At 40.5% G+C, this 25,283-nt stretch overlaps 2 protein-coding genes across 7 annotated transcripts in view; one reads left to right on the forward strand and one right to left on the reverse strand.

The window, feature by feature from the left end:
• The first annotated feature begins 386 nt into the window (after positions 1–386).
• znf341 (zinc finger protein 341) lies at positions 387–10,290 on the forward strand. 5 transcript variants are annotated; one of them, XM_049018023.1, is made up of 15 exons: positions 387–523; positions 1,518–1,628; positions 1,710–1,900; positions 4,219–4,368; positions 4,681–4,881; positions 4,975–5,146; positions 5,225–5,315; positions 5,981–6,177; positions 6,250–6,425; positions 6,518–6,726; positions 8,768–8,864; positions 8,944–9,076; positions 9,169–9,280; positions 9,360–9,430; positions 9,525–10,290. In XM_049018023.1, exons 1-15 carry the CDS (start codon positions 463–465, stop codon positions 10,010–10,012), a joined length of 2,460 nt encoding a protein of 819 aa, XP_048873980.1. In that variant the 5' UTR covers positions 387–462; the 3' UTR covers positions 10,013–10,290. The 5 variants fall into 5 exon arrangements, with proteins under 5 accessions (XP_048873980.1, XP_048873977.1, XP_048873978.1 ...); XM_049018022.1 differs by adding an exon at positions 822–879 and having other exon boundaries at positions 492–523; positions 5,981–6,425; XM_049018020.1 differs by having other exon boundaries at positions 5,981–6,425.
• A 1,607-nt stretch (positions 10,291–11,897) lies between these two features.
• LOC125745310 (E3 ubiquitin-protein ligase Itchy-like) overlaps positions 11,898–25,283 on the reverse strand; it is a 41,638-nt gene continuing 28,252 nt past the window's right edge. For both annotated transcript variants that reach the window (XM_049018018.1, XM_049018019.1), the window contains 10 exons: positions 24,176–24,247; positions 23,868–23,956; positions 22,971–23,130; positions 22,697–22,830; positions 21,454–21,594; positions 21,116–21,236; positions 19,097–19,201; positions 18,556–18,652; positions 14,701–14,773; positions 11,898–14,526 (listed from right to left, as the gene is read on the reverse strand). In XM_049018018.1, the coding sequence (XP_048873975.1) occupies positions 14,427–14,526; positions 14,701–14,773; positions 18,556–18,652; positions 19,097–19,201; positions 21,116–21,236; positions 21,454–21,594; positions 22,697–22,830; positions 22,971–23,130; positions 23,868–23,956; positions 24,176–24,247 (1,092 nt within the window). In that variant the 3' untranslated portion in view covers positions 11,898–14,426. The remainder of the gene's footprint in view (positions 14,527–14,700; positions 14,774–18,555; positions 18,653–19,096; positions 19,202–21,115; positions 21,237–21,453; positions 21,595–22,696; positions 22,831–22,970; positions 23,131–23,867; positions 23,957–24,175; positions 24,248–25,283) is intronic.

A 25,283-nucleotide genomic window follows, 5' to 3' on the forward strand; every position in this document is an offset into this window, starting at 1 on the left:
ACTTTTGCAATCTTATGCACTTACACTTATTAAACTATATATATATATATATATATATATATATATATATATATATATATATATATATATATATATATATATATATATATATATACACACACACACACACACACACACACACATTTCAAAGAGATATATACATATAATCTACTTACTCAAACAATAGGTCTACACACATTTTAGACACACACGCACACACAGACATATATATTCCCTTTATTTATTTATTTTTGCTTTTTTTGGTTTTGTTTTACAGTATTACAATATACTTTTAGGCGAACTGACCTCTCCAACTTGCCCCTAGTGTGAGTCTCCTGGGATGGATTGCCTACCCCTGTATAGCCCATTGGAGAAGCGCTTGGAAGATAGATTTAGCCATCAGTGATCTTTGTGCGCACTCTTTCGGCGAATATCGTGCACCGCACTTCTCTATTTCCCAGCATGCTGAACTCATACACTGGGAACAACAAGATGGCGCAGGCTATCTTTGAAGCGCTTGAAGGTAATTCCATATCGTATTTTTATAAATTATTACTTCTTCTTGGTCATGCAGTTGGAATTTTGTTATTATACATTTTGCTCTGCAATGCAAGCGTCTCCAGGCGGCGAAAAAAATATGTACAGACCTGAGAAATTTGTACTGAAAGTACATAAAGTACAGTTTCGAAATATCGGGAAGATGACAAGGAAAAAATGGGCTGTTTTCCTGGAGGTTTCCAGTGATCTAAGTGGGCCCTGTTCGGTGTGTTTGAGTTGTTCATCAATGCATCTAGACTGCTCGTGTGATTTTTTTTCCAAAGGAGAAGGGGGGAACAAGAACCGCTGGAAGTGCGCCGGAAAATGGCAGAAAGGAGACAGGCATGTTATTGGAATTGGTGAACTAAAGCGGTGCATCGTCTCCCTGTGTGGCGTTCAGCCTTGGGTCACCGCGATCAACTATATATGGTGTCGAGTCTATGGAGAGCACTTCTTAAACCTTGCTATTGACAGAAATGTTGCGGCTTTTTGGATTACTTTAACCACTCAGGTGGTGCTTCCGCGGTCTTCGCAGAAGTTGCTTGCGTTTGATAGTAACCATGTAATTTGGATGTAATTATTGATCGTTTTGGCCTCAGAATAATCGTGTTTAGTACTTGAAATTATTCTTCTGCGGTAACATCAATATTTAAAAACAAGGTAATAGTTGTGCACTAGCGTGGACAGAAATATCCTTGGATGTTGTCTTTGGCTTGAATGGAAGAGCATGCAGCTGGATTGAAACAGCTGGTGGTTCCCCTGTACTCTTATTTCGGTCATTTACTGGAAGCCTCACTTTGCAGCCTTCTTGTTTTGAAGTGGAAACAGTGGATCTTCAAGTAATATCAAATGCTTATGTTTTAGATGCGGAAGTGTGTTGTGGTTAAGGTTGTCAGTTCATACGTCAGAAAGTACTGTTGAGAAAGGTACCTAATCGCAGTTTAAAAAATAAATGGTTACGTCATTGTATTTATCCACAGGCATGGACAACCAGACAGTCCTGGCTGTTCAGTCACTTTTGGACGGTCAGGGAGGTGTTTCGGACCCCAACAACCATAGTGTTTCAGGCACAGCTGCCATACAGTCATTGGGTGGGTACTCCTCTTATTCGGCATGTGGTTCGTCGCACAGATTTCAGACCTGCTGTCCTACTATATTTGATTTCTTCTCAGATGACGAGGACATCTTTCTGTGTGGGAAGTGCAAGAAGCAGTTCAACTCCCTCCCTGCCTTTATGACTCACAAGCGTGAGCAGTGCCAGACCAACACACCATCCCTGGCCACGGTCTCTCTAGCTTCCAGTAATGCCTACACCCCTGTGCCCTCCATCAGCTCAGTGCCACAGACTCCTACAAACAAACAGGTGAGCGTAGTCCCATGTTGGGGGTTATAATACAGCTGATATCTTTATCCATGCTTAAAAATCGATGTGTTCTAAGCAGCAGGCAGGGAATCCTTTAGGTAGATTAGGTGTCTCACATCTTCAAGTTTGGGGGTTTCCAGTAACGTGTGCATTGGAGCTGTTATGATTACTCAATTATAACAAAGCATTGATTAAAATTTGCCCTGTCTATGGCTCTGCAGTTTGATGGAAGGAAGACCAAGCATAATAAATACCAAGTGAATGTCTCAGTTGTGTGGAAGCACTTGCATTAATAGTGAATTAAAATGCAGTTGTCGGTCAGTACTGCAAAGCAGAACTTAAATATCGCAACAGCATGGCTGCAGTGCAACAGAATCTTAGAAGAAGACATCCATGGACTCACTCGATAATGAGGATAGCCATAGATAACTATAAACTATGAGTTAGATAATTTAATTTAATATAGTTTCAATGGTTCCAGGATCTCAAGATGGCAAAATTATCTGCCATTTGTGCCCCAGTAGCCTTTCTCTTGGTTTGGACCAGATGTGATAGCATTTGTTTACATCCAGCATTGACGAATCCTGGCCGCCCTGTCAGTAGGTCATGGTGGTTCCCTCCTGAGCATGCTGAGCAGGTACTCACCATGGCTGATTGTAAGCACCCCACAAGCCATGCCATTTTGGAGATGCTCCGACCCATCATCTGGCCATAATGATTTGGATCTTGTCACTCAGATCTGTCATTTACATAAAGTGGCAGATTTATGTGAAGTAACGGAGCGGGGTCACCGAGTGCTGAGGCACGTAGTGCGAAAAAGTCACCAATGTTCTGTTATCTCGACAACCGCAGTGTTACAGACGACTTCTGGCATTAACCCCAGCATAAAAACTGTGCACCAGGAGCTTCATGGAATGGGCTTCCATGGCTGAGCAGCTGCATGCAAGTCTCACATCGCCAAGTGAACTGGACAGTGGAGCAGTGGCCTCTGGATCAGTGGAAATGTGTTCTGTGGAGTGATGAATCACGCTTCTCTGTCTCACAGTCTGATGGATAAGTGGGTTTGGCAGTTGCCAGGAGAACGTTACATGCCTGACTGCACTGTGCCAGCTGTAAAGTTTGGTGGAGGAGGGATAATGGTATGAGGTTGTTTTTCAGGGATTGGGCTTGGCCCATTAGGTCCACTGAAGGGAACTCTTAATGCTTCAGCTTACCAAGACATATTGGACAATTCTATGCTTCCAGCTTCATAGGGAGAGTTTGGGGAAGGCCCTTTTCCGTTCCTGCATGACCAGCCCCAGTGCTTGAGTGGCCCACACCGACTCGCACAGTCCTGACCCCAACCCCATCAAACACCTTTGGGATGAACTAGAACAGAAATTGAGGTCTTCACGTACAACATCACGTGCATGACCTTACAAATGCTCTTCTGGATGAATTCGCAAATATTCCCAGACACACTCTAAGATCTTCTGGAAAGCCTTCCAGGAAGTGTGACATCTGTTATAGCTGCAAAGGGGGGACCAACTCTATACTGACGCCTATGGATTTAGAATGGGGTGTCATTCTCACACTTTATTACAAAAATGCCACATTAACTGTGTGATTGGCTTAAAGAACACATGCCATGCTCAGCAGCGATAAAGGTTATTGCATTATTACGTAGATTTTTTTCTACATATACAAGATCATTAAAATTGCAGTTTGTTTATTTTTGTTTGGTATGCCAGAGTAAAAATATTTTTGTGTAACTTATTGTGTTAAACCAGGCTGGTTGTCGTGGTTCTTCTGATGTGACAATTGCACGTGCATATTATGTGGTTTTGATGTTAACGTCTCTCATCGCCTAGTATTGAGGGTGGCACTCTATGGAAGTGGTAGTGCCGTTGCCGCATACCACTGCTTTGTGTGTGGAGTTCGTATGTTCTCCTTGTGAGTGTGTGGGCTTTCGCTGGATCCTTTTCTTTACTCCCACAGTCCAAAAACATGCAACTTAGTGAACCGGACTGCCCACATTGACCATATGTCTATGTGAGTGAATGGGTTCGCCCAATCCGAGGTTGGTTCCTCCCTCGCATCAATTGCTATATGTATTATACAAATTATTACTCGATTTATCAAATAAATCAGATTACTCATATTAATATAACTTAAAGTGACGTCTTTAGTGTTCGTGTGTGTGAACATGTTTCCTATAATGGGGGGTGTCCTCTGCTTCCTGCCTTGTGCTTCCTTAGTACAGCAACTATTGGAAATGAATAAATGGAGATTGAAAATAAGTTATAGGTGCCCTTATTGTCTGCATGTGCCTGTTGCAGGTGTCCACATACATCACCGTGCCTCAGTCTCCCCTTACTCACACGCTGGTCCAGGGAAACATCCTGGTTAGTGATGACGTGCTGATGTCGGCCATATCGGCCTTCACTTCAATGGACCAGTCTATGGCTGCCATGCAGCCCCCCATTCAGGTAAGTGAGGGAAGGCATCTGCATGCCACAGCGCAGTGCCAGTCAGGAGCACTGGCTGCAAGGACCAAGCCTCATAGTGTCTACTGCTAATTGTCTCCTTTTCATCAGTCAAAAAAGAAACAATTGTCTGATAATTAAATTGTCAATTTAATTATCTGGAACATACTGAAATAAAGCAACGATTGCGGGTAACCTTTATAGGTAGAGTCAGAGACTAATAAATGCATAAATATAGGAGTATTTCTTTAATTGCTTTGCCACCTTGCTGCTGTCTAGATGTGTGCGTGAGTCCATTTTGTTTTTTCTGGTCAGAGCAATCTGAGCATGAACACAGGTGCCTCGTACTTGCAGCCACACCAGCATCCTCCACACCAGCTTCCATCCAGCCAGAGCCAGGTGCAGTCGAGCAATGGCGGTCCTGTAGTTCAGGTTTATAACTCACTACCGCCGATCACTGGAAGCGGTAACTCGGAGGTCCAGGCACTGGGCCTTCAGCCATTCCAGCAGGTGCAGGTAGGTCTCCAGTGCATGCATGTAGGGTTAGACGGGGATCGGGCTGTTTTTGCATGGACTTCCAGAACATATTCCTGCTCCTGCCTTCCACAGGTACCCAGTCAGTGTGTGGAGAGCCAAGCATTCAGCACCCCGCCTGTATACAGTCCTGGCAAGCAAGGATCCAAGACCAAAACCTGCAGCATCACCACTAATATGACTGAGCTGGGAGACTTTGACAAAGATGCGAATTCAAGACGCGTCAAGCATGACAACAGTCAGGATGGTAAGCAGCCAACCCTTTAATTTGTAAATGTATAAATAAAATGACAGTAATAGTGCTCTTCTGTTTTTCCCTTTGCAGGCCAAGCTAAAGGCAAAGCCCAGAAGCTGAAGTGCAATTTTTGTGAGAAATCGTTTATGAAAAACTTTGACCTCCAGCAGCACATTCGCAGGTAGAAAATCCCGGGTTCGAGTGAAGCTGGGATAAGAGGATGTTCATCTAAAATCACTTCTCGCTCTACAAAGGTCCAAACAACTTACTGCTCCGACTTTTTCTTTTGACCAACCTTGGTTTCCAAGAACTATAGGATTCTCAACTTTTTTCCCTTAAATGATATTTATTAAAGTAATTATTTGTAGACTGATTATTGACTTAATGTACTATTTCCCTCATTTGTACATTGTTTTGGAAAAAAATCATTAAAATATTTAATATAATTAAATATTTTAATTAATATAATTTTAATTATTTTAAAATATTTAAAATAAAAAATCTGTAAAATATTTTGAAAAATTTAACTATCCTGAGCAGGTATCTTAGATCAGTGTTTGCCAACCCAGTCCTCGGAGAACCCCGGACAGTCCATGTTTTTGCTCCCTCCCTGCTCCCAGCCACTCAGGAACACCGAATACCTGGTACAGGTGTGCTGGGAGCTGAGAGGAAGCAAAAACGTGGACTGGGTTGGGAAACGCTGTTTTAGATAACCCCCTTCCCAAAGTGTTTAAGCATTTAGTGGAAAAGTCATTGTTGGCCTAATGGCTGAAGCTCAACCATGTTCCTGTCATTCAGATGTGTACTGAAACCTGCCTTGGAGCTGAGTTCTGTCTTCTTTTGCAGTCACACGGGAGAGAAGCCCTTCCAGTGCATTGTGTGTGGCCGTGCCTTTGCCCAGAAGTCCAACGTGAAGAAGCACATGCAGACCCACAAGGTGTGGCCGTCGGGCATGGTGAGCACCGTGTCCCGACTGCCTGTTACCGTCAAGGTGGTGCCGTTATGTGCCGAAGAAGACCCGGGGGGAGAAGAGGATGATCCAGGTAAACTGACTCCTACTGCCAGGGCTCTGAATTGGTCCCTGATGAACCCAAATAACTCTCTGCTGGCTGTAGGTGGACTGGATGAGATTGAGGGTAACCATGAGGTGGCAGCAGACAGACAGAGTGGAAAGGGTAAAAGCAAGCAGATAATCCTGATCGACAGCTCCTACCAGTGTCAGTTCTGTGCGGGCAAGTTCAATACCTACTTCCAGCTCAAGTCCCACATGACTCAGCACAAGGATGAACAAGTAAGCTTGGGTGATTCAGCGTTTCTTTGACAGATGACAAAGCATGTGGCATTGCTTATTCATGGTTTTCTCTACCTTTGACCCCTCGCAAGGTGTACAAATGCGTGGTGAAGTCGTGCTCGCTAACTTTCCAGAAGCTGGACCTTTTCCTGGAGCACATCCGCACGCACCAAGAGCAGCTCACCTATCGCTGCCACCTGTGCAGCAAGGTGTTCCCCTCACTCTTCGACTTGAGCGTGCACCAGTACTCGCACAGTTTCTGCCCCCAGCAGAGTCCACGCAAGGAGACCACTTTCTACAGGTAGGTAACCCCAGTTCCCATGCTTGGGAAACATCTTCAAGCTGCATGCAAGCCTGTAGTAAGCTAAGTTCAGTGCTGGGTATCGTCATATGGTATCCCTAGTTGCCCACAGCTGGTGGGCAATTAAAAGAAGTGAGACCGTGATGGGGGGCGGCATGGTGGTGCAGTGGTTAGCACTGTTGTTCGAGTCTCTGCCTGGGTCACGCATGTTCTCCCCATGTCGCCGTGGGGTTTCCTCCGGGTTCTCCAATTCCCCCCCACAGTCCAAATACATGCTGAGGCTAATTAGAGTTGCTAAATTGCCCGTAGGTGTGCATGCGTGAGTGAATGGTGTGTGAGTGTGCCTTACGATGGGCTGGCCCCCCATCCTGGGTTGTTCCCTGCCTCGTGCCCATTGCTCCCAGGATAGGCTCCGGACCCCCCGCGACCCAGTAGGATAAGCGGTTTGGAAAATGGATGGATGGATGGAGACCGTGAGGTGAGGGAGGGAGAGAAGACAGGGAACTGCTAGCTGCACTTAAGGTTCAACAGAGACCACCCCGTCGAATCTCTAGGGGTCCATCCTAAAACAAAGCACCCCGGTGAGACACTATAATTGCTTTTCCTATTCAAGGTTGCTGGGTACAACTACAATGTCTTGGTGACCCCCCCCCCCCCCAACTCTAGTGTGTACACCCCCACCTACAAGAACAAACTCATGAGCTAAATAAGTTATTCAAGACATTCTGACGAGCAGGACAAAGCATCCGATAAAACGTTCTCACAACCCATCTTGTAGGGGATCTCAATATTAATATTTTGTGCTGTCAATGACCAACGCATCAGATATTGGTTGTGGTTCTGCATCCGTGACAGGAAAACTATAGGGTTGTGGTCAGTTAGCACCACCATAGGCAGCATGTTTATCAAATTTCTTAGAAAAGTCATTGATGGGGTGTTTGACAACTCCATCTAGGGAGCAGAAATATAAAGTACAGGTATTTCATGGGTGTCACTGAAATAAAGGTAGCTGATCATGAGAAAGACCTTGGTGTGTATGTTGATGCTTCCATGTCCCATTCTCGCCAGTGTGGGGAAGCAATAAAAAAGGCCAATAGGATGTTGGGGTATATCTCCAGGTGTGTGGAGTTTAAGTCAAGGGAGGTAATGCTAAGATTATACAATTCCTTGGTGAGACCTCACCTAGAATATTGTGTGCAGGTTTGGTCACCATATCTTAAAAAGGACATTGTGGCCTTAGAAAAGGTGCAGCGTAGGGCCACAAAAATGATTCCTGGTCTTAGAGGAATGTCATACGAGGAACGGTTACTTGAGCTAAATCTGTTCAGTCTCAAGCAAAGGAGACTGAGGGGGGACATGATCCAGGTATATAAGATTCTAACAGGTTTGGATGCTGTTCAAGCAAATAGTTACTTCAGCATTAGTTTAAATACACGAACTCGTGGCCATAGGTGGAAATTAGCGGGAGAACACTTCAAGCTGGATTTAAGGAAGCACTTCTTTACACAGCGCGTAGTCAGAGTATGGAATACCCTTCCTGATAATGTAGTGCTAGCTGAATCCTTGGGTTCCTTTAAATCAGAGCTAGATAAGATTTTAACGACTCTGAACTATTAGTTTAGTTCTCCCCAAGCGAGCTTGATGGGCCGAATGGCCTCCTCTCGTTTGTATAGTTCTTATGTTCTTATGTTCTTATCACCGTTGTCCATCCCTAAGAACTTTTCCACTGAAAATAAATAAAACCAATTCGCAACTGTGCCTCCCAACCATCTCTGATCAAATTCTTACCCCACATGGACGTGTCTCGACTGTAAGTCTGCCAGTGAGGTTGAAGTTTTTGGTTAACACTTTGACAATTTTGGTACGACAGATAATTACTAGTCGCTTTATATTGAACTCTGAGGTAAAAAGGCATTAAAAGTATTTTAAAAAACCTGCCTAAACACGAACAAATCAGTAATTGTGATGTCCCGACGTTACCTACCGGCCGCAGTGGACGCAGCACATTCTAAACGGCTTACTGTTGTCGTACCTCCTGCAGGTGCATGAAGTGCCAGAGCAAATACTCCACACAAGAAGCCTTGGAGCAGCATCTGCAAACAGCATCACACAACTTCCCTTGTCCCCACTGCCAGAAGGTGGGTTCACACTACTGAAAATAAAGAAATTGCATCGATCAGTTCAGGCAATAAGCTTTTCCTACTTACTTGTTTTCAGGTTTTCCCCTGTGAGAGGTATTTCAGGAGACACCTCCCTACCCATGGCATTGGTGGGAAGTTCAGGTGCCAGATATGTAAGAAGCTCTTCAAGACTGAACACTACCTCAAGCTCCATGTTCGGATTCACTCTGGTAAGGCCAGGCTGCGTCACAAGGTTGACTTCCAGCCCCCACTGGTCCGTCAGCAGTTCTTTCTAATACTTGCGCACTAATTTCCCCGATAGGCGAAAAACCATACAAGTGCTCCCTGTGTGACGCCACCTTCAACCGAAAGGACAAGGTGAAGAGACACATGCTCATCCATGAACCCTTCAAAAAGTATAAGTGTCCTTTCAGGTCAGTGTCAGGAATATCTTCTCATAATCACTCTCGTCGTCATGTGTGATTCATGATCAATAATGACTTCTCGATGCAGGACACACGTTGGCTGCACCAAAGAGTTTAACAGACCAGACAAGCTGAAGGCTCACATATTATCCCATTCTGGTATATATCTTGTTTTTATGAATGTATTAGTGATAGATTACCTTTAAGTCAGTGATGTGTGTTTACCTGCAGCGCTTCTGCATCTCTTCCCCAGGCATCAAGCCCTATAAGTGCCAGTTCTGCCAGAAAGCCTTCAGTCGCCGGGCACACATGCTGGAGCACCAGCGCTCGCACACGGATAACTACCGCTTCCGCTGCCCTACCTGCAACAAGGGCTTTACCCGGCAGAAGTATTACCAGGACCACAAGTGCCCACTTGCTGCCCGGACAGACGAAATGCGGGGTCCAGACAAGAGGGTGCCCAGGACCAGGCAGGCCAAGCAAGGATGCAGGGTGGTGGGGAATGGCCGGGAAGGTTTGGTGGCTGTAGAGGTAGCAATAAGTGGGAAGGCGCGAAAAGAGGCAGCGCCTGAGGAGGCTGTGGAGGACGCGAGGATCCAGGACAGCCAGGCTGTGTTGTCAATTGAACAAGAAGAGAAGAGTGTCTCAGAAGAGGGAGGACGTGGTGGCGGCACAGGGAGCACAGAGGATCTCCCGAAAGCGATGCTGACCATGCCTGTGTTTATAGAGACTGTGGACTGAGCCAGAGCGAGAATGCTGCGGATGGTGCCGAAGCGGGCGTGAGGTGCATTCCAGCTCCTTCAGCATGAAGCAGCATAACCAGGGATGCACTGCATTGTTGAAGCTTTCTAGAAGCACTCCATTTACCACATCAGCTGAATGGGTCTTGTGGTATGTCCTAGATGTTTTACATTAAAACGTTACAGCTTTCGTTTTTGTTTTGCACATAAGAAAACCTTCAGCCTTGTTGAAATATTTATTAAAAAGGCCCCTTGCAGCATGGTAAGGTGAAGAATTAACATTTTCTTCAGATTGTCGTGCTTTTATTACCGTTGTAAATTTAAACATTCCTGACCTCACTGCACCTCATGCGGGAAAAATCTAGAATTCTACAGCATGTACAGTATTACTGTAAAAACCTAAAGAAACATATTTAGTTTTTTTCTCTGAGACTGACTACAATAGACTTTACTTTGCATAAATTGGTAGTATTTAGATAAAATAAATAACTGAGGCAGATGTGAGTCTTTCAGGCATGAAGAAAACAACTAAAGATGTCTTGTTCTTGCTGTCAATGACTGTGAAAGGACTATGGTTTTTTTTTGTATAAAATCTGCACAAAAGTCAGAAACAATTATGTCAGTAAATGTAACGGCAATGAATTGGCAAATTGTCTTGAGTGGACTAGGAAAAGGGGTTAGTTGTCATTGTTGACACACCATAGCACACAACAATGAAATGTGTCCTTTGCATTTAACCCATATGTCACATCCTGATGTAGCAGGGAGTAGCTAATTCAGCAATCTTCTGATTACAAGTGTGCATCCCTAGCCATTTGGCCATCAGTAGGACTTACTACTGTAACAACTGCTTAAACTGCAACTCTTTAAAAACCCTACTTGTATTCAGAGATATTAGCCCTTAGCTCTGACACCTTTAATTCTGAGGTGCAGTACTGGTTACATTTTTTCACTTGTCGAAGCTAGCTTTCTATTCTACATAATTTCTGAAATGGTGCAATATATGAATCAGAAGGAGTTTCTTCTGATCTAATTCTTTAAATCTTGGATTGTTTTGGGTTATCTTACTGAAAAATGAAAGACTATCCAGTCAGCAGTAACCCTGATGGGATATCGTGCAGGTATGCTAGGATAGCTATGACAGATGGGATCGGCTGACTGCTCACCAAAGATTACCAGTTCTACCACAAAAGCAACCCCAGGCCATGGCAATGCCTCCCTCTGACACACTTGATAGTGGCAACCACACTTCCACTTGGTCACCCCCGGCGTATTGTATAGTAGTTGTACCCACATATTTCAAGTCTTGATTAGTTGTTCCATGAATAACTTTGACTTCTGTTAATGGACAACATTATACAACTTCAGTCACAGATGATTAGGGTCAAGCATGACCATTTAAATTGACTAGTATACATTACTTTAGCACTTCTACAGCATAGAAATGCTACCAATAAAATGTCAAACTAATCATGCAGTTGCTATTAAAACTGGGGGGCGGCACAGTGGTTAGTATTATTGCCTCACCCCTCTGGGACCAGCAGGGTTTGAGTCTCCAGCCATAGCTCCACATGTGTGTGGAGTTTGCATGTTCTCCCTATGTCGTCAAGAGGCTCCCTCCGGTTCCCCCACAATCCAACAACATGCTGAGGTCATTTGGAGTTACCAAATAGCCTGTGTGAGTGAATGGTGTGTAAATGTGCCCTGCAATGGGTTGCCCCCCCGTCCTGGGTTGTTGCACCTGTGGCCTCCGGGACAGGCTTTGGACTCCCCACGACCCTGAGCAGGACAAGCAGTTACAGAAAATGAATGAATGGATGGATGGATGGATGGATGGACATTACAACTGCAACCAGTGCAGGTTTTAAAAGAGAGTACACAATTCAAACTTTTCTCAGTTTATTTCTTTAATTGCTAAATGACTTTAAAAATCTTCAAAGTAATTCGTTATACAGATATGCAGATTCTTCAAAAAAGAATTTAGCCCCATGACCAAAATCATTTTAACAACATTTTTAAAAGTATACAATTTACAATATCAATTCAATAAATGGAGGTTATGAATACTAGTGCTATTGAAGTTGTAAAAGAAACAAACAGGTTCAAACAGAAAAAGTTTTTACTAGAATACAGCACACATACATACCCCTTCCCTGAAATCTATTTTCTCACCATATTATAAGGATTAAATTAACATTTGATGTAAAATGTTTGAACAATGTGAGGAAATTAAGTAGGTTTCAGAACTGCTAGGTTGTCAATAGGCCCTTTACAAAGAATTTGCATTAAGCCTAAAACAGTTATGGGGTCTAGATTTTTGGTTTCGTTCCCAAATAAAGAAAGGAAAATAACCTTTTTTATATTTAAAGTGCATTTGTTAAAATTGTATTGATACCTTCAGATATTTTCATTTACTCAAGGCTAAAATGGAAAGAATTAAGATTCAGTAGTACAATTATGTATAAAGAAACCTGTTGCCTATTGAGATTGGAGGAATATTTTTAGTAGTATGAATTATTAGGCTCACATACAAAAATACCTCTTCACCTCTAGTGTTTGGTCACTTAAGACATTATATTGCAAAGGCCAGTGTTAGTACGTTTATACAATCAAACCATCCAGCCCGGCAATTATGCAATTTAGGGTCATGGACTCGATATATGATCTGCTAGTCTTCCAGTAGTATTTAACAGAAACAATAGGTTTAGTTGTTTCATATTGTTAGACAAGATAAAAAATCCAAGTGCAATAATCCATGTGGTGACTACAGTAGATAATGTGCTTCTGTCATCCTGAACATGAGACAAAATGTGGGTCCAACCTGAGTCACATCCACCACCTTCCATTGTGGAGGTCAAAGACCATATTATCCATTCACAATTTCTATAACTCTTGCAAATTTATTCGGAATACATTCAGTAAAAAGACAGACCAGAGGATTTAGACCGATTCCAAACTAAGCTTCTGTATATTAGACACCCTAAATGAAAATATGTTCTCTAATGATAGCTGTTTTATACAAAAGACAGTGTGTTCCTGCATACTAATGAAAAAAATAAACATTCTGTATTAATTTTTTCATTCCAAATTGTAATCCTACTGAGCAGTACATGGATCTACACTGTCTTTGTGATCTTAATTTTTGTTTATTTTTTTGGCTGTTCTAATAGCATACCCACCAGATTTGTGAGCCACTACCAAACAGATCTGGTAGGGTCATAGCGTACATTTCAGAGAGGCTCCGAGGCCACCATAATGCCATGAGTCTCCTGATGCTTAGCATCTTGGGGCATGGCACTCCGCTGACTTCAAAAGTGCAAAGAGAAATCTGGCAAAAAGGCAGTGCTCAGCTTGTGGATTTCAAATCTTGAAAACAGTTCTTTTGATCAATACAGTAGCTTAGATTAATAACCCGGAACAGGAGTCAGCACAGTGTTCTACACATAATTTTCCCCAAACAAGCAACATACAAAAATAAGACGTATAGTGAAAATTTTATACTAAAGCCCTATAAAACTAGGGCCATGGTACCTGCAGCAGCTTATCCTACATTTATAGCGATGTAAGCAGGCTCTGCATCGGTTTATATTACATGTAAAAATCTGATGAATTCATGAGAATCCTGGAGCAGGAGCATTTTGGTGCCAGTGTATCCCTAACAGCTGAAGATGCGCCTGAAAGATGAACAGCTTGACCAAACAGGAGCACGACTGCGAGCATATTAAAAGCCAACATGGTTACATCAGCAAGGATCTCTGAAATGCAGCAGTTCAGCCCCACTGTCTTCCAGCTTTGGTTTTTCTAGTGGCCACAAAAATATTTTATAAGAGCAACTGTAAAGCACCATGCTGGCTTCCAATCTTTGATATGTGAGAACATACAATTCTCATATTTTTGATGATTGATCTTAGTTGGAAACAAGAAAGCTGTAAATTAATGGTTGACACAGGAATCTGAAGAAAATAAAATAAACATTTTCATAGACTGCTTTTCTTTTTCTAGAATATGTTGTATTGGACAGATTTTCACGCTAAACTTTTCAATCAGATATATAAAGTGCTTTTTCCTCCCCTAGTGGTAAATGAAAGGTTTCAGGCACTGCTTCCAACACAATAAACATATATTAATATAATAATTTCACACTTTGGTGCAGTCTGCATTTATCTGTTTGAGAAAGGCTCTACTGCACACTGGGAACCACCCACCACCTACCAGAAAGGAAGAGCAAATACAGGAAGGGGGAGCACAGCAGGTTAGAGGGAGCACTGCAGGGAAGGGAACCCAGGGCGATCTCCTAAGTGGGCACGTTCCTCCACCAAATGGCAAACCATGTGCCCCAGAGAAGTACAGGTCAAGATATGCCAAATTCCTCCACCCTGGACTGCGGCAACACCATGCGAAGTCATAGGACGATGTTACTCCTGTCCAAAGCCTTCTGTCTCTTCAATGGCAAACAACAGTTTGTCTTTCAACTGTTCATAGCTTTTGTAAGGAGGCAAATCCAATCGATTGAAGCTGAAAAAGCAGAAATACTGTTTTAGTACAGTGTATGGAACTACATGAGATTAAACTGAGGGGTAAAAAGATAAAACAATGTAATTAACCGGAGGATATCTGTGGTATATATTGCTCAAAACATGAAACTCCAATAAATATCAAATGACCTGCATGGTCCCAATACCAACTTACCAAGTGTGACTCCTTGGCAGCCAGTTCTCTTTTCCAACTTTCTCAATGCAAAATTTCTGGGGTCCGTTACTCCCTAAACGAAAAGAAACAAGGTTACATGGTATTATAACAACAGGGGCACAGATCAGGAAGCAGAGATTCTTACTTAGCCAGACAATTTGCCAGATTTAAGGTAGTTTGGGCTTAATGTAAATGAACAAAGAAAGTCCATTTAAACTGGGGAATGATGGTTAAAATGAAATGGATACAAATAGCAAAATTTAATATTTGATTATATTAAAACTAGAGCTATGAATCGATAATTTTTTTCGATCTCATTTTTCAGTGATTAATCGCAATTAAATGAACATTAAAAAACTTACAATCATAAGTATTTACACACAGAGTTCCTAAATAAATGCAGATTTAACATAAAGGCAAGTATACAGGCCATTCCCATGAAGTCATTAACGTAACATCAAATGAAGACAAACTCAAATTATACAACTTTACCAATTTCACCTCTGGTCTAATCGGTTTTGTTATATTACCATATATTTCTGTAATACCCAGAAGTATTTTATCAAATCCAGCACAAGAGTTGCAGAGAAGACTAACCAAACATATACAGCTTATCATGCAAATTAATTGTTTATTGTGGGTTACATGGAATGAAGTTGAAATATTTAAAAACATTTTATGTAGTTTTGAGTTTTGGCTAGCAATTTGGAGGAAATAGTTTTAAAAAATCATGAAAGCAACAAATGACGTGTTAATAAACCTAAAACGTTTTGTTTTTTTAAGAAAGTAAAAGGTAATGTCAATTGCTCTACACAAAAAAATACTTTTTCATTGTAACATTATCTATTTATCCATCTATCCATTTATTTATTTGTTTGCTTGTTTGTTTATTTTCAGAAAATTTCTCAGGTTCCAGAGAATGACCCATAATTCAATTTAATTTGTTTAACGGCTTTACTAGTGATGTATAGATTCATTCCAGTAAATACAAAAGCTATTTGAAAGCAGAACAAGCTGAATTTCAATGATTTAAAAAAAAAAAGTCAGATACACAGATGGCAATAAGACATGAGAGAACATTGTATTACAAATAGGAATGTTAAATGATTATTTCTTTAAATCACACACTTTGGCGATTAATGGCATATATGTACATATAATCACAGAAATTCAATTGCCAGATTGACTGCTTGATTGCTTTGTAGTGAAACGTACATACAAGTGAATGTCCTGTTTTTAGCTTTGAATTCTGGGATCTTATGCAAAGTCATGACCTAAACTCCTAAACATGACCTAATTGTTTTTCCATAAAGAAAAAGAAATATTATAGGTCTCTTAATAATCTTTGCTCATACTATTCTCCCATTTGGGAATCAAAATACTGCACATATTAATATGATTAAATAAATATCATAGTATTATTTAAAAATCATAACATGTTAAGTGTCCCAGCCTCAATATGTACTGTCAAAGTACATACTTCACAACAAATCATAAGTAAATAGTGCAAATATTCAACTGTTCCATACCGATTTTTTAATCCGAGTGCACTTTAAAATGTTCTAAGTGGGCTTGCAGATGTTGCACGTTAGAAATTCAGAAGGCCTATATGTTATCAGTACATTTTAAGTATTAATTCCTAAAGAGGTGCCTCAACTAATGTCATTAAAACTGACAGGAAAAATGACATAAAAATAAACGTTAATGTGCCCATGAAATAAAAACTAAACTGAAACCAACAAAGCTATTGCAGTAACCATCCATTCATCCATTTTCTGCTTCTGCATGTCCTATATGTGGGGGTCTGGAGCCAGGGAACAACCCAGGATGGGGCTCCAACCCATCGCTGGGCATATCGCATTCACAATTTGGTAACTGCAATTCACCTTAGCACATTTTTGGATTGTGGAGGAAAACTTGAGAACCCGGAGGAAAACCCCCACAATGATACAGGGAGCACATGCAAATGTGCACGAACACCAGGCCCAGAGGTGTCAGGCAACAGTGCTAACCACTGCACCGCCCCTCCAGTAACTAACTGACACTAAACTGAAATATAGATTTCAATACAGTATCAAAATAAAAACAAATATATATAATGGTTATATTAAATACTATCAATACATTTGAATATATAAAACTATCATAACCCTGCTAGACGATACAAAAAATTACATATAAGGGTACTTCTCCACCTCCTCATATAGCTGTTCACTATAAATTTAAATAGAATTTTTTCTTCTACTCTTTCTTTCTTGATCTCTGTCCTGTGAAAATCAGTGCTGCTGCCTACTGGAAATACCTTGTCGATTTTACTTGCACGTGCGCAGCTGACATGCACTGAGGAGCATGATGTCCATCTACACATGCACAGTCTGCCGGACACTTCCTGATGAAATTTATGTCACTCACCCTGTGCGCAGATCATAACAGCATGCGGAAAGTGAAGTATGAAATGCTCTTAATAATCAGCATCATAACCAGCATTTCAATGTCATTTCCTCAGACTAGGTTGTAGCAGACCTACCTGTATGGCATAAGCGGTTGGAACATGGATGGATTTATCCAAGTGTTTTGATAGTTTATTCAGTAACCAAACACACACACATAATGGAAAAGAGTAAAAATATTTTTTTAATTCACATGCCCACACACATTTGTACTTATCTTTATGGGGATTAGGACTGCAGCTATCAATTATTTTAGTAACCAAGTATTCTATTGATTATTCAACTGATTGAGAAATACTTGTCTTATTAAAGAGCAATAGCTATTCAAAAGTGGAAAAAGACAGGTCTCTTAAAACGAACTATTCACTGGTTTCCTTTTTAGAAACATATTTAATGGTTAAACTGCATACAATATCCGTCAAAAGACCTAAACCCTTTTAGTGCATTTATGTATATATATATATATATATATATATATATATATATATATTTTTTTTTTTTTTTTATAAAAAAAAAAACACTTTAACCCTTGTGTACATGGGACTTTCAGGAAACATTATTACATACTTCAAACTTTTAGTGACCCAGCATATATAGGCTATGTTTAAAAGTCAAGCCACAAATAGATGTATTATTCATGTAGTAATCATGAAGCCGTTGATAACCAGAATGACTTAATATGTAGCAGTACCATTTGTCAATAGTAATTGACAAAATCATCAGTGAAATGGGAACGTTAGCCCGCATAGCTGCTATTACACGTTATTACATGGATGTGCAGACAGATGGAGTGCAGAAAAGGTGGAAGAGCAAGATCTGATGAATGCAATAGGCAGGGTTCTCAAGTCTCTGGTCTTATTGACCATGAGATAGACCTTTCACCCCTAATGCAATCCCACTTCAAAGTTTTGATGAAACTTGAGAGCATTGATAATATTTTATATATTAATGACAGCTAATGTATTAATGTTTTATTTTATTTTTTTTAAGTACTTCGTAAAGAATGAAAATTAATATGATTCTATGTCCTGAATGTCAGCGTTTGGAACTATTCACCATCCTCATGACCTGGAAGTTCTCCAATTTTTTTTTCCCCACACAATAGGTCCCTATAAGTGTGTCATTACTCTGTTTTTTCTACCGCTCTGCTATATAATGCAGCGTAAGCACATTGTGCAGCAGTAATAATCTTCCTCCGTGTGATACCTGGTGATCACTGAGCAGTACAGTCGTATGGATTAAAAGAAGCTTAGAAGCAAAGAATTTGCACTGAGGATTTTTTGTAATTGAGTTATTAGTATTTCAGTCATTACTAGCAACATAATTAAAGGATGAATTCCTATTATAATTTCTTTATTTTCTTCAAGAACTTCTTCAACTCTACTTCTTTTTGTATACCACTCACCCATGAGGTCGGCAAAACCCCCGACAGGAAGACGGCAAGTGCCACTGACAAACTGCAGCAGTCTCATGCGCTTCTCGTTGTCAATCTCCTTAATGAACTGTGGGGGAAAGATGACCAACCTGTCAGTGAACCATTACCAGTCAGGCGAGCCACACAACATGACTCTTTATGATGCTTAGTTTACAGCCTGTGGTAACTTCCATCATGTTTTGAGCCATTCTCTATTTTCACAATCGATCAATTTTCTCTGCAAATGCAATATCTGTCCATACATCCATCTTCTAAGCATTTATCCTGGTCAGGATCACGGGGAGCACAGAGGTCATACAAGCAAACACCAACACATACAGACATACATTATGGGCAATACAGTGACATGCCACTAAATCACGGTTATGAAACCAAAGGTCCCAAATACTACAAATCAAGTTAGAAATGTACAACAGCAACACCAGTAACATAATAAAAACAGCTACTTGCAGAATTTCCCACACTGACCAGAACCAGATAATGAGATCATGAAAGAGTGTTCAGAACCTACCTGCCAGAACCACATGATCTGTTTGCTGTTTCGAACATAGTGACGGTAGATGGTGTTCCTCTGCCAGTCAACCAGGTCAATCTCTTGCATCCCACACAGCATGACCTGTAGGAGGCTGGGTTAGTACCACTGGCTTGGAAAAACACAAGGTTTCTACTTCTGTGATCTGTATCACGGAGCTGGATTTCTCGTTTAGCCAGAAACCTTGTCCGTGACCATGATTAAGAAACACTGGAGTGCAGAGAAGACGATATTTTCGTAATTGTGTGAATTATATAAGGAGTTGAGTGGGGCGAAGACTCAGTGGAATGTCAAATGGCTTAGCTGCAGTCACAAACAGGAAAGCAACCGGAGCGGATACACAATACTGTAGAGAAAGTCCTAACCTGGTCATATAGCTCCAATGTATTTTTCTGTATTTCATTCCAAATAGGCTGTTACTTAACCTTGTTTGAGCTGTTAAACGAGGCAGAGGATTCCTACTAAGTCAAACATGTTAAACTTGTAACACTGTTTATCCACTGTAGCTCTTTGTGAGGCTGAAATCTATGGCAACTATACGGAGGTCTGGAGCGGGCATGGATGTATTTTCAATTTGATGTACATGTAATTCTTTTACATTTAAATCATGCTTTTATCCAAAGACTTGCAGTAGAGCGTAGAGGTATAACTTTTGCATGTTTTTGTGGGATTTGAACTCGTGAACTCTTCTTTGTTCATGCAATGCTCTAACAGTTGGACTACATGAAAAGGGCTGTCGAGCAATATGTGGGATGGATGCAAATAAAGAACAAAAAATGAATACTGTTATTTACAGTATATACATGGATTAGTTACAATCAACAAGAATATTTACAAATGAAAATATTTTTAACATGGTTCTTTAACTTACAGAGAACTGAAAGGTTGAACATGGTTAATTGCTCTCCATTTCAGACATACTCAGACCAAGTTTTCCTCGCAACGTATATGTCCAAGTGCATGATAATGCCATTTATCAGGCAACTACTGAACACTTTGCGTGACAAATTTCGCTGAATGAAACAGTTTAAAGAAAATATTACAAGCCTACCTCTTCCAGTATCTTTATAAAAGTGACACGATGAAATTCTCCCGCAATAAATTTTAGGGAGTTTGCCATGATACCTTTTACTGACTGGCTACTGCACTGCAACAGATAGAATTTGCCTAACGGAGAAGCTACGTAGCGACCAACAATCAATGAACTTTATTGTACAATATTCAGAAAAACATCTCACATCCCACATTTTTTAAGTTACTCCCCTGTACAAAGACCCCCCAGAAAAAGTATATAAAAGATGGTGGCTGCAGGCTCCATTTTCACTCTTGGCTGCACTCTACAGTTTCGGATCTGATTAAGTGCATATTTTTATGTGTACATTTTCATCCTCCGCACAGTTTGAAAAAGATCCATCAAACAGTTATAAAGTTATTGTGTTAACAAGATCAAGTGACAAAGCTATGTGGCACTGCTTCAATCTCAAAATTTAAACCATTTTAGATCTTCATCCATATGATTTAGTATATAATATAGTAATTTAGTTCGTGAGTTATTGGCTTGCATAACAGTGTCTCTGGCAGTGGTGGTGGAAGACCATATGTGTTCCTCAAAGGCAGGAGAATACAATAAGAAAAGTAAAGAAGTCAGGGGACACCCTGGATGAGATCTCTGTTCATTGCAGGGCAAAGACTCATACATAATAATATACCATGGACAATTTTCAGGCACCTAATCTAGAGGAGCGCATACAGAGCTGACGATGAGAATCTACAGTCCTAATCAATAAGAAACTAGCCCACCTCACAATCATTAATAAAGACAGTTTTTATTTTTATGAACATACTTCACTCATGATGATTCAAGCTGGAAAAAAAATCAGTTAAAGAAAACTTAATCAAGGGTACAAAGCCAGAACCATAGGGATTCTAGGACCAGAATTGCCAGCATTGATAAATCTTAGTCACCAAAGGCTGTTTTGCCAGGATCCAGTACCATACCTCCAATTCCTTTGCATCAAAGTACTGCAAGTACTGCTGAGGCAGAACTTCATTGAAGCCCTCAAAGAAAGCTTGAGTCTGCTCCTCTACACCTCTGGACAACCTCCACTCTGCCACAAGCCTAGAAAGAAATCCAAACTGAAACGGTCATAAAATCAAAGTAAAAGATTCATTAAGGAAAAATCCAACAATCCTGAGAGAAATTTCAACTCTGCAATCTGTTTAGGTAACTGCAGCATCTGCTAAACACAATTCGTATATACAGACACTCCTCTACTTACAATAACTTGTCACAGTCTTCACCCTATGTTTGTTTTAGGTCAGTCACTGCCACCTACCTGATATATTCCTCTTTATTTTCCTCTGTGACAACAATGTTGGCGCCATCAGGTTTCAGGTCATGTGTTGTAATTTCACCCAGGATTTCTTTATCCACAGAGAAGGACATTTCCAGGCCACACTCTTCAATGTTGTTCTCTCTGGCAATATAATAAAAAAAACTTTATAAATAAACTAGCATACGTAAATAGTCACACTACATGCAGAGAACTGCATTTCCAAAACTGAAATTACTGAAAACATAGAGTCAAAGGTAAAAAATCTTAAGAAAAAAAGTAAAAGGACAGTCATTGGCACAAACAACTGGAAAAATTGATACTTTTGCTTTGTGCAAAATTTTACCCTGAAGAATATACAGCAGATGTCACCAAGTATTTACATATTTGTAAGTATGTATGTATGCATTAGCATAACTGCCAACTGGATCTTTCAATATTCTGTTACAAGGACAACCAAATTACTGCAAGTGGTAAAAATAGAATATATACCAATGAGCGAAAAGACTATGACCACCCCCATATGACGTGAATAAAGTTGACACCCTGATGGTGGATCATGGTTTTTTCCCCCCTCAGACAACTCTCAGTAGATACCACTGCTGACCGTGAGCACTGCACAACTCCTGCCATTTCAGAGATGCTCTGAGCCGGTCGTCTGGCCAAAATGATATGGTCCTTGTCAGAGCCATTCAAATCTTTATCCCTGTCCAAATCTTCTGCATGTCAACTATGACTACCAAAAGTTAGCTTACTGCCCAATATACCCAGACATTGACATGCACTATTTATTTAGTTTTATGAGTTTTATATTTATTAATATTACTTGCTTCACTAGGGAGTGGTCATAATGTTTTGGCTCTTCGGGGGACTTGATACATTTCTATGGATTAGTTATCTGTGGGTTGCATGTAATGTTTAAAACTGTCCTAGAAGCTTGTTTCAAAAGCACAATTTAAAATACAAAACTCAAACCACATTATTTTTTATGCTCTTTCCTTTTTTTCTTATATTCCTTTAAATTTGTTACCGTGTTTCCTAACAGCTTAGTATGGTTTGTTGAATACTATGTTGAAAATAGATATTTGTGTGAAAACAAAAACAAAACAAAAATCTGGCACTCAGACAAAAGTAAAAGTTGGACAAAAAGTAAATGCTCTGTAACAGTAATAGGTGAAAATTGTAGTAATTGACATAATGACATATGTATTAATGTAGCAAGGCCCAATTTTAAGTGACTGCTCACTTAATCCAGATGAGGGAATTGTAGAACTCTGGATCAATGGATTCCAGATCTTTCAGACTCAAAGGCTTGTTCAGAATGCGCTTGTAGAAAGGCAAGGAGAAACCTGTATCAATAAACTTCCCATGGAACAAAGCCTGAGGAAAAGGAAGATAAAAACTTGTCAAGAAGAATATAAATGTAACAACAGCAAGCACTATAGCTAGCAGGTAATCTAACTCATTACGCTAATGCATCACTCTCATTACTCTAGAGTAGTAATTAACCATTTCATTACCATGGCAATGAAGCGCCCGATGAACTTGAAGTACTTGAGGTGGTCAGGGTTGATGGATGAGGCAGGGTTGATCTGCAGGCAGTAGTTATCCTTCCCAGCGTACTCAAAGAGGCAGTACATGGGGTTCAGCACTTCGTGGGAAAGAAGAAAAAACCATTCCCTGTACAGACAGACAGATTCCTTATCACTGACAGCATCTGAACATTCACTTAAATAGCATTCGAAAGGGCATTTATACATAAATTTGAAATTGCAATGGATAATATACTTATCCGCTGAGACAGTATCTTGTTACCATCTTATTATTAAAGAAAAATAAAAAAATGCATACAAAAACAACTTTAAAATTACACACACACACACACACACACACACACACACACACACACACACACACACACACACACACACACACACACACACACACAGTCAATGACAAAAAAAACAGTTAAGCACCCAGATGGAGTGGTGAAAGTTCATGTGACTACATGGCTATTATTATAATATCAGATCAAACGGACAATGGGTCTGAGTTAATGGCCGGGCTGATCCCACCCATGTTCGATTGGGGGAAGATCAAGGAACCTGACTGGCCACGGGAGGACCTCAACATGACACAGGCAGTTCATGTCAACACACGTGCCATGTGTGGACGGGTGTTGTCTTGTTGAAAGACTGTACCAGGGCGCTGTCTCAGAAGGGGTAAGACGTGCAGAAGGTTGAAAAAGATGCATCAAATAGTTTTTGAGTAGTCACACTAAAGGGATCAAGTGTCTGAAGCTGCCATTTTAGTTCCTAAAATATGGTGCTACTTTAATTTTCGTATGATCGGTCAGTGCCAGTTCGTCACATAGACAATGTGCCTTCCCCATCCAGGCACAATGTCAATAAACTTGCCTTGCTACACCTCCATAGTCCAAGCCTTCTTCTCCTGGGAATATTATCCACACTCGCCGGCGGAGATCATGTGCATTGAAGCTCATAATCTAAAGCAACATCAGAACCACAGTCATGCCAAATATCAATTAAAATAACTGAAAAAAACAATACAAAGAACAGCACAGTCTACAGACACACCAGAAGCAAGGGAGACCTAATTAAAAATTAAAGCAATAAATATAGTGACTAAAAGGCACTGGATTACAATAGGCATATCCAAACAATTCTAAAAGTAATGTCCACACCCAAAGCAAACGTTTGCTGACCTGCTGGAACGAGTCCTCAAACAAGGTCTTTCGTGAGACATTGATCTTTATGTGCTGAGGCATGACCAGTTGCTGTAGCCAGAAACAAAAGATAAAAACATGATCACAACAATCATAGTATTCATCACAAAAGACTGGACAGATAATTAGATGGTGTATAAAACAAGCCCTTTTCACAATCTGTATTATCATCAAAACATTTTCATACCACTATGTCCTAACAGCATTACGTTTTCACAACTGAGCATTTTAAAACAAACTACTACATCTTAATGCATTTTTACATTAAGCGGATGTTAAATGTTCCGTTTTGTTTTACCTGCCCAGTAGCTAAGGCATCAGTACATTAAAGCTACAATAATTTGGCAGTGCATGTTTCAGAATACACTCATTATATTTCACAAGAGTTCAAAAAGCCTGACCAGCGAGACAAATGGCGTACCTTCTTTGTTTGACTAGTCACTTGTAAAGAGGTTTTGTATTTAGTGATGCAGACTGTGTGCCATGATTTCTAAAGCTACAGTACTGGGCAGAGGCTAGGTGATTTAAGGCTGAAGAAGTTAGACTGCATTTACTGAACGGCTGGTTAGTAGGGTACCCATGCCCCCATTTCTTCAAGCATGACTTTATATTTATTGTAATTTTTTCTAGAAAAACAATGCTACAGGACGATCACACTCTGATGCTATACCAGCCTGCACAAAAAAAAATTTGATGACTAACAACAATTGCTGCAGCTCATCCTCGCTTCTCATGCTTTAGAACAGGAAGCCCAAAAACATCTAAAGCGAGTAACAATGGTGATTTTTAATCAAGGAAGCGCTACCTGGTGTGTGTTTTGGGGATTACAGACTGTACTTCTAACTTTGCAGCTTATGTAATTCAAATGACCGGTAATGTCACAGGAACCAATGTAAGTGATGTTAAATAATAAGCAATAGCAATGATACGACACCCCCGCCAACTTGGAGCTATGCCAGCCTGCAATTATACATACATGACTGCATGTATATGGTGTGAATTAATTTGCAGGTCTTGTACGTCTGGTATTATGAAATGACATAATTTATGTGTGACTATGAATGAAGAAATGCTGCACACATTCTGA

The sequence above is a fragment of the Brienomyrus brachyistius genome, chromosome 6 (genome assembly GCF_023856365.1).
Source record: "Brienomyrus brachyistius isolate T26 chromosome 6, BBRACH_0.4, whole genome shotgun sequence".
In the NCBI taxonomy this organism is placed as follows: Eukaryota; Metazoa; Chordata; class Actinopteri; order Osteoglossiformes; family Mormyridae; genus Brienomyrus; species Brienomyrus brachyistius.